The 13300-nt window shown below is 41.9% G+C and overlaps 1 protein-coding gene across 1 annotated transcript in view; it reads left to right on the forward strand.

The window, feature by feature from the left end:
* Positions 1 to 12956, forward strand: part of LOC144044927 (uncharacterized) — a 37169-nt gene extending 24213 nt beyond the window's left edge. The window contains exon 6 of the mRNA XM_077559639.1: positions 10019 to 12956. Coding sequence (XP_077415765.1) covers positions 10019 to 10041 — 23 coding nt within the window. The 3' untranslated portion in view covers positions 10042 to 12956. The remainder of the gene's footprint in view (positions 1 to 10018) is intronic.
* Positions 12957 to 13300: the final 344 nt, after the last annotated feature.

The raw sequence follows: 13300 nt of genomic DNA on the forward strand, positions 1-13300 counted from the left end.
TTCTGCATGTATGTGCACACTCACAGACTTGTTGATAACTTTTGTTTGTCCAAATCTGGGGGTGAAGAGCATAAAAGAAAGGATTATGAGAAAGAAAGAGCTGCTTTTGTGGGGTACGTGGCGGCGGGGGGCGTTTAAAAAAAGAAGAAGAAGCTCTCAGAAACGGTCAATGTTCACGTCCATCCGATGCATGGCTGAGTCTCCTCGGGGAGGCAGGAACAATACGCGCACCAGCACGACAACATTCCTCAGAGGTTAAAAAGGTCGGGGGTCACCTGGTGACCCCGCCCTGTCAATCAGTCCCAAGGCACCAGCGAGTCGTCTTTGTATTTTGTTTACGTGGTCGCACTTGTTGCGCACGCTGCCCAACAAGTGTTACAATGTGCCCTTTGCTCTTTCTTGGCAGCTTTTACTGTCTCCTAATTTTCATTTCCGCTTTCAGCAGGATAAACATTTTGAAGATGATTTTTAAAAACGTGAGCGAAATGCACACAGAGTGAGGAGAAGAAAGTCCTGACTGACACAACACACATTGTCGGTTGTAGTACCACGACTGACCTTTGAGAGGCAGCATGGTGAAGAGTAATACAAGTAGAAGAAGAATGATACGTAGTTAAGCTAACTATGATCTTTTCTGGTAACTATTATGGTGGCCAAACTTTTCTTTGAGCTCTTTTGAACCAGGACTGACCTGTGAGAGACAGAAATAGAAGAAGCTAGGCTAACCGTTAGCTTGTCTAGTAGTGTAATAACAACACAGCAGTCTTAGCAGTTAGCGCACCACACCACAAGATAATCGCTCAAGATAATCTCCTGGCAGTGATTCTCAAAGTGTAGTGATATGCAGGCTTATTTTAGTTTTACATGAAGATTCGCTAAATTGAATGTTCAAACTTAAAAAAAAATCTTAAGTGTTTTTCTTTTGATCTAGTACATTACATTTGCTAAATGCAGTTCAGTAGTATATCACTTTAAAGTATAATACATTTGCATTTTATTTATTTATTTATTTTTGCAGTTATTTACAATATCAATATTTCTTTTATGGTTATAGAATATTTTATAAACACAACCTCAGGCTTGTTTTCAATGAACACTTGGGCCTTTAGTTTTTTTTAAATGGTAAATTCTACTTGGAGAGTTAAAAAAATATATATATTTTTTTTTTAGGTGTCACTTTGTTTAATAAGATAAAGAAGCAATTTTATTTAGACACCCAATAATCGGACCTCTGCTGACTGACTGGAAGAGCGGAAACATTCTTAAACTAGACCAGTTAAACAGTATGTGTGTGCTAAAGATGCTTGATAGCACTTTTTTCCAGTAGTAGTCACAGATACCGATACTGATCCGAACATTTTCCCACAAAAATTAATGACAGTTCATTTTAAAGCAAGACCTATGCATCCCAATATTGCATTTCCCCTTAAAATACATGTATTGCAATTTTCTATTCTTCTCATTTTAAATTTCTAGTTCCTGATCATAAAACGGCCACAAGAGAGCATCGCAAGTACAGATACCTTGAAATAAGCCCCGATTCCGTACTCGCCCATCCTTAACTCATTCACTGCCATTGACGGCTATAGACGTCAAAAATCATTTGGAGCTATTTCAATTAGTTTAACTTTTTTTTCCCACTTTTGTTAACAAGAGTATGAAAACCTAGATTTTTTTCATTGAACATTTAGAACAGATATAGAATTTGTGATTAATCGTGCGTTAACTAGTGAAGTCATTCGATTAATTACAATTAAAACTTTTAATGTCCTGACGCCCCTAATTTTTAATAATCTTTTCTTTTCTTTTTTTTTTTAAATGAAGGACTACAGAAATCAGTTACAGTTGATATGCTGAAATCCGAGGATTTGGACAGTTTTACATAAAAAAAAAATGGCTTCAAATGATTACTTGATTATTATATATATATATATATATTAAAAAAAAGATTATTAAAAAAATTGGGGTGTCGGGCCATTAAAATGACTTCACTAGTTAACTCACAATTAATCGCAAATTTATATATCTGTTCTAAATGTATAATAAACATTTTTTTCTAGGTTTTCATACTCTTGTTAAAAATGGAAAAAAATGTTAAACTAATAGAAATAGCTCCAAATGATTTTTGACGTCTATAGCCGTCAATGGCAGTGAATAAGTTAACGTACTCCGTTTCAGCATTAACTTTTTTTGTGATTTGGGAGTTTTATAGTTTTACAATTTGATTGATTGAACCTTTTTGGGGGGTCATTTTTGTATTGTATTTGTACAGCAGTATGAGTATAATTATTAAAAATTAGAACTGCAAATGAGAGCACACCAAGTCTTTGTACAGGTTTGCCTTAAGTGTGTGCATCCAGAACTGCATATGGATGAAAAGAACCACAGACTGTAATTACTGCACATACTTTGAATATTTAGGTCGTCTTTTATGAAAACTGTGGTTTATGTTCTATTTTCACTGGGAGCAGCAACAGCACAGCACATTTAGCCAACGACCCGCCTTTAAAGGGAAGCATATGCATGTGTAGGCATTTTGAGAGGGCGGGGGTGCGGGGGCTGTATGAGGCCCCCAGAGGCAATCTGCAGGTCTGGTAGTCATTAAGTGCAAATGTACAGTATATACTGGACATGCCGCTACATTAAAACCATCGGCCACTACTGCATCGGACCACCCCAGAGACAAACCATGGCCCCCGCCCCCTCGTCTGTGGCTCACCCTCTAGGGACGCGCATTTGTGGATTTCCGGAAGATATTCCAGATATTAATCACCTTGTGATTAGGGCACTTGAAATGAAAATCATGAATTTACGTATGTAATGCCGTAGAAGCTCGAATGTCAAAATGCCCCAAAGTGGTACGAGAACTATGTCTCAAAAGTCAAACGAAAACTTTGTCAATATTCGTCAACTGAGACCCTAAAAAAAACTACATTTGATTTAAAAAATTGAGACTTCAGGATTTCACCACATAAACATACCACTGATGACTAAGAAAAAAGTGTAATTTTAGCCATATTTTAGATACATTTTATTTTTTTACGCCTCCCTTAAAAAGAGATGCCTCAATATGGCGCATAAGCGCTACTTTTGTGTCAGACATAGTGGCTTACTTGTATCTCGTTAGTTAGTGTTTCAATGTTACTCGAAACATTGCTAGCTCATAAAGTGTTAACTTTATTTCTTCTTGTAAAATATACGTACTTGAAATGAGAACAACTTTGAAGTCAAGCAGTGCCGCAGTACGGATTGTTTCCCGCCGCATGTAGAAGGATTTGCCTACTTTCACATCGTTTCATTCCACTCCCACAGTCCTACAAACGTTTTCTTTTGCTAATTCTCACTTGTGTCCCCATTTCTTGCTGGAAGACGACTCTAATCCCCCTGAATTTTATCATCCACTTTAAATCTCCTCCCGGCCGAGGAAAGGAGAAGTTGTGAATGAAAGCCTATCTGGCTGCAGCTGCGGAAGCGCTCCAAAGATCGCTTATTGTCGGGAACAAAAAGAGCCTTTTTTATTTTGTCTAGCAGCTGACGCCTCTTTCCACCCACTTCTTCCAGAACCGCTTTTGTCGCTCGCCTGGGGAACTGACGAGCGCTGCACTAGGAAGCCGCATGGTGGTTTGTTAGTGATAGGCTGAGGCAGGAGTGGCCCAGCCTGCTCGCCAAATGGTGCAATTATCTGCTATTTCCAAAGATGATCTCCCTCCATCATAGCATTTTGGTGTGCGTGCATGTTTGGTATGTGTCTGTGTGAGTATGTGATATGAGGTCTAGGTTGTACCCCTGTTGTAAGACTGTGATTGCCCCCTCTAACCTCTGTCCCTCCCCCTCTTCGCCTCTTACACATAATGTACAGTACATACATGCATACACATACAGATTGAGAGGATCTCGCCACACAAAAGAAATATTCAGTTGTAGAGAGGCGGTGTCCCCTTCAGAGGTCGAGACATTGAGCTGGTTGGAGGGAGGTGAGTGGATCAGGAAGAAAATGGCTGGCTGACACGAGGGTTGCCATGGCAAAGACCCCATTTCTCCTCTCCATTGACCCTTCTGCCCATTTTTCATCGGAGGTCTCATTGCGGGGTGAGGGTGTGTCTCTCTCTTATCTCCTGTTTAGATTCGAAATAAACAAGGTGGAAATTGACACCAAGGATTTTTGGTTTAAAACCACACTAGCACAGATAATATGTAGAATATATTTAAAAAAATTATGTAATAATAAAATAATACATTTTCATTTCTAATTGGTAATATTTATAATTGATTGATTTCTGGTGTAATTAATTAAAATAAAAATGGATAATTTTATTTGCATTATTTCACAATATTTTTTAAAATTATACTTACAATAAATCATCTAACCAGTTTTTTAGTGAGATAATTAATGCAAAAATAAATGCATATGTTGGGGGGGAATGGTTAAATTACTGTAATTGATATTACGTGACTCTTGATTTTTCATTATCATTATCATTAATTTTATATTATATATGACACTACGAAAGTAATACCAAATTAAAACGAATTGAAGTTTGGGGGGGAAAAAATTATACGTCGTATAGAGGACAAAAAACAGGGCGGTAACTATGAGTACTTTTGCTTCTTCAAACAAAACCTAGCATCCTGGCATCCATCAGAATGGAACCTTGGAATTATTCAAATCAGGTAGCGGTGCGACGACATAGGAAAATGCTCTATAGCAGGGGTGGGCACACCCGGTCCTCGAGGGCCGGAGTCCTGCAGGTTTTGGATGTCTCCCTTTTCCAACACAGCTGATATATGATCAGCTCATCAGCAAGCTCTGCATGAGCTTGGTAACGACCCTGTTGATTGGAATCAGCTGCGAAACCTCCAAAACCTGCAGGACGCCGGCCCTCGAGGGCCCAGTTTGCCCACCACTGCTCTATAGTATTCAGCGCTCCCCAAGAACTGTTTGAGTTTCCTGTGAATGGTGGGAACAGGAAGTGCTTTCAAATGTTCTATCTATAAAGTCAATGGTAGAACTTGGCCCTGTCCAACCACTTTGGGTCATCTCAGATTTCCCCAGGTTGGCTCTTAAAGACTGTCCTCACAATCTTTTGTTGTTCGCGGCGGACCTTGGCCTATCGTCCTCATCGGCATTCTAATATATGTTAATGCCCCCCCCCCCAGCCATTGATGAATGGTTGCCAGTCCGGTGAATGGGGACCTCTGATCTAAGCCCTTGAAGATGTCAGACATTCCAAAACAAGCCACGGACATCAACTCTCTGTGGTCATCACAGTTTGATGAATCAACTGCAGAAGGCTCACAAATTGTGGTTTAGCATTTGTTTCTTCCTCGGGAGTTGTGACAATGTCATCTAAGTCCTCCAACCTGTCTCTCACTGTGTCCAGAAAACCTTCCTTCTAGTGGAGATCCAACAACTGGCAACAAAATTCTTCTTCAAGTAATCTTGAATTGACCTTTAGGACATACCAAACCTGAAACGCACATCCATGCTCCAACAGGCAACAGAATTCTCTTCCAAAAGTTTCTCTTTCAACGAAGCCATAGGACCATGAACATGCAGCCCATTGGGACTGACACCAAGAGACTCTAATCTCTCTAGCTACAAACAAAAAAAAAAGAGGATCCCCTTCATCCCAATCTCTCTTGAGCTCATAGCAGTAGACTCTTAGCATAGATTTCAAGTCAGAATAAAATTGCTCTAAAGGCCCTTGGATTATCTGGATGATCTCCGCTAGAGGGACGGTGAAGGCTTCCTAACTTCCTAACTCACCTGCTAGAACGCTTTTGACTTGAAGTTGGAACTTTGATGTGAACAACTTTTGGAATGCCAAACAGAACTTAATCAAGGCCTTAACGCAATTCTTTCCCGAGATTGCTCAAAGTGGAATAGCCAAACCTGGTCTCGCAAAACTTCCTCCACATCCTGCCTTTGAACCCAAATACATTTTGCAGAACTCTACAAGAGATATTGCCTGCCAACTCTAGAGACTGCTTCACCTTTTCAAATGCTCAGGGGGAAAAAAATCAACTCAAGGGTTTCCATGGAATTGGAATCATACAAAATTGTCTCAGACAGATCCCCAACTTTCTCATCCACAGTCTCACTAGGATCTGGAGGCATAACAGTCAGTATCACACAAAAATGGTTTCAGACATATCAACCCAAATGTGTTCCATGTCATCCCCAGAACACTTCTTTATGTTAGCACAGTAACAACACAAGATGCATCTTTACCATCTTTGGGAAAATCCATAACAATTGGACTTGGGGTGGTGATTTGGAGCGGTGGCCAGACAATCCATTCTTAAAAACGAATGGGATCCCATCAACAGAAACCGCCTCAAGAGTAACCTCAATGGGACCACTGACTAACTAACCTTTTCACTTTTGGTGAACCAACTGTTTTCTTATTTGCTCTAACTTTAGTTGCTCTAGCTTGAGTTTTCCGGTTGCTTCAATTGCACTAGTGTTGGTTTGCGACTCCTCAATGCTCTATTCAACCCAATTTTATTCTTTAGCTTCATATCCATCCATCCATTCTCTGCCGCTTTTCCATAGTCGGGTCACGGGGGCAGCAGCTTTAGCAGGGAAGCCCAGACTACCCTCTGCCCAGCCACTTCAATCAGCTCCTCTGGCGGGATCTCAAGGCGTTCCCAGGCCAGCCAAGAGACATAGTCTCTCCAGTGTGTCCTGGGTCGTACCCGGGGCCTCTCACCAGTGGGGACATGCTTAGAACGCCTCTCCGGAGAGGCGTCCAGGAAGCATCTGATCCAGATGCCCAAGCCACCTCGACTGGTTCCTCGATGCAGAGGAACAGCGGTTCTACTGTGAGCCCCTCCCGGATGACAACCCTGCAGAGGAAACTCTGCTTGTATTCGGGATCTTGTTCTTTTGGTCACGAGCTGTGGATCGTGAGGGTAGGAACGTAGACAGACCGGTAAATCGAGAGGCACAACAGACCGATACAACAGACGCTGCACCGATCCGCCTGTCGATCTCCCGCTCCTTCCTGCCCTCACTCGTGAACAAGACCCCAAGATACTTGAAACTCCCCCACTTGGGACATGATCTCATCCCAGACCCAGAGGGGGCACTCCACCCTTTTCGGACTGAAGACCATGGTCTCGGATTTGGAGATGCTGATTTTCATCCATCTGCGAAACCGCTCCAGTGAGAGTTGGTTGTTTGAAAAAGCCGACAGCACCACATCCTCTGCAATTTCATAATCATCAGGAATCATTTTCTTCTCCAAATTCAGAGAATCAACTGATGGTGTTGACTCCCTAAAGACATGCAAACACTTGAGGAGGAAGCAATCCACTACAATTTATCATCAGCTCGTCCAGAGGTGGGCATCGAGGGCCAGAGTCCTGCAGGTTTTGCAGGTTGCCTTTCTCCAACACAGCTGATATATGATCAGCTCATCAGCAAGCTCTGCATAAGCCTGATAACGATCCTGTTGATTGGAATCAGCTTGTGTTGGAAGTGAGAAACCTCCAAAACCTGCAGGACTTCGGCCCTCGAGGACCGAGATTGCCCACCTCTGAGCTAGTCTGATTTTCACCAAGGGTGGGAGATGAACCCGGACGTTTTTTTCTGCTCATTTAACTCTTTTACTGCCAAAAACGTTAAATGACGTTTAGTAAAAACCTACGGAGGAGCGCCAAAGACGTTAAAAGACGTTAAAAGACGTTCACCAAGTTTTTTTGTTTTTTGGGGGGAAACGGGTGGAGGAAAGCCTTGGCCAGCTGTGCTGAAAGTGTCACCAAGGGTGGGAGATGAACCCGGACGTTTTTTTTCTGCTCATTTAACTCTTTTACTGCCAAAAACGTTAAATGACGTTTAGTAAAAACCTACGGAGGAGCGCCAAAGACGTTAAAAGACGTTAAAAGACGTTCACCAAGTTTTTTTGTTTTTTTGGGGGAAACGGGTGGAGGAAAGCCTTGGCCAGCTGTGCTGAAAGTGTCACCAAGGGTGGGAGATGAACCCGGACGTTTTTTTCTGCTCATTTAACTCTTTTACTGCCAAAAACGTTAAATGACGTTTAGTAAAAACCTACGGAGGAGCGCCAAAGACGTTAAAAGACGTTCACCAAGTTTTTTTGTTTTTTTGGGGGAAACGGGTGGAGGAAAGCCTTGGCCAGCTGTGCTGAAAGTGTCACCAAGGGTGGGAGATGAACCCGGACGTGCTCGATAGATCCTGATTAGTTGTGTAAAGCCAGATAGGGTTTACAATTCTTCAATGGCATATCCATCCCTAAGGAACTACAAGAAGGTCTCAAATGACCATGAAAAAAATATAAAAGTTGTCTGTCAAGTCTCAGGGGAGGTTAAGAAATTTCACACTAAAAGATAAGGTACAACAACAATTAATGGGAAATCTGTGGTGACATTTTTGCACAATTCTGCTAATTTAAACACAAACCAACCAACGATGGAAAACGCCTTTGTGCCTTCGTGCTTGGTGGACGTAATGAAAACCTTTTTTTTGGCTGGCAGGCAGTTAGTGTTTTACACTAATGTTTTATTTACTATAAATGCAGCTTCCTATAGGCTAATGTATTTCTTTCTCATATTAACAGAGGGATCGAGTGCGCACAAGCAGTAACTCAAAGAGCCAATTGTCTCTCCTTTATGGCTTTCTGAATTATAGCTGCAATAACGTGATGCATTTCTCATCCGTGGGGCTTGGAGAGCGTGTTGGCGCTGTGGTCTGACATTTGCCTCCCGCCCCAGCACAGTAATGGATTCAGCCAGCCTCCCCCCCCCCCACCAACCCCGCCCTTTGCACATTGACATCAGCAACCTAAGCCGATAAAAAAAAAGGGGGTGGGGGGGTTAACAAATGTTCATAGATGCGCGTTGGGCACCCTGACGTCAGCCCTGGCCGGCGCGACGCGGTGGGGTGACACTGCTGATAGTTGTTCCCCTCGGAGCAAAAGCCCGCTTGTGACAATAGAAGCTCTCAACGGATGAAAGGCCGGCATGGCGGCATTGTTCCCTGGCTTACATGCCCGTAAGAACCATGACAGGCTGTAATATTATTCCGACCAATGTTGCGTCTGATGGAGTTTATTACAACAGAGCATGTGTTGGGGGTTTTCCAAAGATTTTCCAATGACAAGAATAATGACGTATGTTGGTTTTGATCACTTCTTCTACACTCCAGACAAATTATTATTTTTATTTTTTTACTATTTTCAACCTGGTCATACTGCATTTAGACATGGGCCAATTCTGACGGTATGATACCTGTGAGCAGAAATATTGTGATATCACGGTATTAAAATTTGTGCTCTAAAATGACCTTTTTCTTTATGTTTGGGTAAACAAAACAAAAAAATCCCCATGGAACACAATCTATTTAATTTTTAAACAAAATATAGAATATTTAGTACAAAAGAAATGTGTACCATGTCAAGTTTAAATAAATAAATGTTACAGGGAAAAGAGCCTACCTCTTCCTTCAGGGTGCGTAACTGCTCACCCCTCCCCTCTCTGCTGTGACAGGGGCGGGGGCGGGGGGGGGGGGTAATTACCTTAAAACAGGAGGTTTGTTTACTCAACTCGCAAGCGGCCAATCATATTCTGCCTTGTTGTGCTCAGTATTAGCAGTTATTGAAACCTTGACTTTGAAACTGTCAAACTGGTAATACAGTAGGCGAGAATTTCTCACTTTCTCTCTGAATGTTCTGGGCTCCTGTTTTCCACGCTGCTTGTGGAGTTGTGTCGTAGCAAATCATGGACGTTGACTCAATTCCCATAGCTGATGTCAAGATGTTTTTGCTTCAAGGTATTGAAGCAAAAACACAATTTTGCCGCATTGAAGATGGATTTGAGGGTCTCGCAGTTCGCAGTAGCTCATCACATAGTTTTGAGTGTTGTCAAATATTTGAAATGAACTGTTTTGGGATTATAGTTTGTATCATATTTATGGTCCGCGCCCCCAAAAATGTAAATCAAATGAACAATTATAACAATTCAGGGTAAAAACAAGCTTTTTTTCTTTTGTGTTTTTCAGATGTCAACCAGTTTTTTTCCTGAAGATGAAGACTTCACAGAGTTCTGATCCAGGTGGTAACATCGCGGCAATGCAATACAGTGAACCCCCGTTTATCATGAGGGATGCTTAATCAAACACATTTTAACTTATTCAAACACACTTTTTAAAGCACACCTTTTTAAAGTTCTTACTCTTTAACTCACACAGTTCTCCAAATAAGAGGCTAAGCGTTTACTTGCCTCAAGCCATTTATAACTCCTTGAAGTTTACTGTCAAACTGACACATAATACAAAACAGATTAAACATTGTATATTTAAACACCACATTGTTCAATCAAACCATCATTTCGCCTGATAAAAGTCCGCTATCTTATTGCTAACGTGTAATCCGAAACTCCATTGATGGGCTAGCCAAAATTAGCATTGTTGTTACGGTAATTACAAATCTTGAAACAACTGCTTCTTTAACACATACGGAGCAGGGAAATATACAAACAGACCATAACAATACTGGCAGACATATATGCTGATAGCAACTATTACGGGAGCTCAACTGGGAACCTTTTCGTCCTCTTCTTCTTGCTCTTAATCACATAGCATTTGCAGTGCGGCGTAGCATGTTGTGGCAAAAAGTGGTACTACACTGCGGCCGTGCAACTCTAAATTAAAGGGGAATTCAACCCCTCCCAAAATGTGATGACAATAATATATTCTATGCAGCCCCACTAGTCTAAATACGGTATTTCTGGTAATACTGTGTTAGTGGAATATGAGTTAATCAGAAGGCGGCCATTTTGCTACTTGCTATCGAGTGAAAATGTCATCACAGTTGCTCAGGTCTCAGGTAACAACCTATCACAGCTCCGCTTCAGAAAACAGGTGAGCTGTGATTGGTCGTTGCCTGAGCCCTGAGCAACTGTGATGTCATCTTCGGTCGACAAGAAGTGGCAAAATGGCCGGATTTTGCTGCATAACTCACATTCCACAAATGTAATATTAATCGGAATGTCATGTTTAGACTAGTGAGGTCACATATAACATATTATTGCCAAGAAATGTTTAACATTGACTTCCCCTTTAAAACTAGCCTAAACAGTATACTGTAAAAAATAAAATAAAAAATACATCGGTTAAAAATCTGCACTAAAACGGGGGAACACTGTAATGCAATAAAGCGCCTTAGTTTGTATTCCTGTTTAAGCGCACATGAGTCATGAGTATGACCCCCCCCCCGCCGCTGTGGTTGGAGCCACATCCTGCCCAGCGCCGCCGTCCCGCTTGCCTCGGAGAACATTCAACGCTGTCGGTGAGTTTAGCATAGAAACCATCGACCGTTGACTGTGCCCCGAGGTTCGCCCCGACAACGTCAGCAAAGACCGAAGAATGCCCCCCCCCCACCCCCCCTCCCTCCTCCGCCCATGAGGGGCGAGCGAGTGGGCGCACGCAAAACCCGAGGCACGCATCCCCACCGCACACAAGAGTTACACTGTGGTTCCGACCCAAAAGGTCACAATCAACATTCATTGCTGTCGCTGGGTTGGACTGTGTAGAAAAGCTCACTGAACAATGAGTGCAACTGTGGCCCAGATCTGCCTTGACTCCAGTCTCGGCCAATCAGCCCAACCGGATGTGAAAAGTGGTGATTTCTTTATTTATTTCCTTCTTGTTTTTCACTTCTATATTCTTTGGCCGGGAGTCTCGGGGAGCAGGAGAGATAGCGACACAAATAGACTCCTGGCTGCTGGCTTGTCCTCATCCACCTCTCGTCTAATTGGCGGTTGTGTGTGCGGCAAGGGGGAAGGAAGCCGAGTGAATGTGTAATCATTTGGAGCCTCTTCTCCTTCAGATGTTGCATCCCTCTCTTTTTTGTGCGCCTAATTATACGGCGCGCTCGCTCAACTCCATGCTAACTGCCTGTCTTACGTTGGCAGTAATGGACCAGAGGAACAATTAAACGCTAGAATTAGTCCGGTTTGTAAGACAGGCTTTCCGGTGTTGCTTTTAACAGGGATGTTTTGGACTTCGCAATTGAGGACGTCCCATTGTGTGTGCTTGACTTTCGTGACGTGGCTTCCTCTGTGCGTGTGTGCGTAAACGAGGGTTTCTCAAACTTGTTCAGCTCATTATCTTAACATTGTACATTATCTTACTATTTATATGTAATATATGTCAATATTATGTCAATACAACACATACATACTATATACTAGCATTGCAAAGTTGGTGGTCATCCAGACATGCATGTTTTCCATCAAAACACACCATTGTATATGTACGGGGACACTTAGTAATGTTAATTTTGACAGAAAAGCACTATATAGCTAGCTAGCTAGCGCGTGAGATAGGTAGCTAGATAGATAGCTAGCGAGCTAGCTTGTGAGATAGGTAGTTTATAGCCAGATAGCTAGCTACATATTTTTAGCCTAAATTTTTGGAAAACAAGGGTAAAAAAAACAACAACACAAATTTAACTAACAGAAAAAGTCTAGTTGCCTCAAACTAAAATAATCTGCACTGGCATAAAGAAAAATCTAAATTTTTAGCAAGCACATTGGCTTTTTTTTTTCTTTTTTTTTTGAAATTGTGACAGCAAGTTAAAAATGACTTTGGCAATTTTGCTAATAGGCTAAAAATTATAACACTGTTAAAAAGTGTGGAGCTACTTAGAAATGTCCTTCATTTATAAGGAAAAGCAATGTTTTTCAATAAAGACGGCATCAAATGATTCAGAAAGGACATTGTGAATGCGCTTTTAAATAAAGTTTTTTTTTATATGATAGATAGATAGATAGATAGATAGATAGATAGATAGATAGATAGATAGATAGATAGATAGATAGAGCCCTGATACAAAGTTTGAGAAACCTTCCTTTCCTCCCTCACGTTCATTTAAAAAGGGTCATTCCATGTAGTGTCTCTGTTTTGAAATAAAAATAAAGTCACACCTACAACACTCCGTTGTGAGTATTTTTATTTTATTTTATTTGTACATAACTTCTCTAATGCTACGTGCCCCCCTGCTGTCATCAAACGAGCCATAACGTCCACGGCCCTCTCGCCAGTCGCTCTGTATTATTCATCAAAAAGCACTCTGTGCGCTGGTGCAGAAGAGTGGAGGTGATGTAACCGTGGCTGTGAGCGTGCCTCCTGAGTCCCGACTGTCATTTGGGATGGATTCATGCGACAGGCGAAAAACGTTTGTTCAGCTTTGATGGCGTCGCCGGCAGCAAAGCATGGAACCATGAGGAGGAGGAGGAGGAGGGTGATCATGACGATGATGATGATGATGGTGGCATGATT

The sequence above is a fragment of the Vanacampus margaritifer genome, chromosome 2, assembly GCF_051991255.1.
Source record: "Vanacampus margaritifer isolate UIUO_Vmar chromosome 2, RoL_Vmar_1.0, whole genome shotgun sequence".
Taxonomy (NCBI): domain Eukaryota; kingdom Metazoa; phylum Chordata; class Actinopteri; order Syngnathiformes; family Syngnathidae; genus Vanacampus; species Vanacampus margaritifer.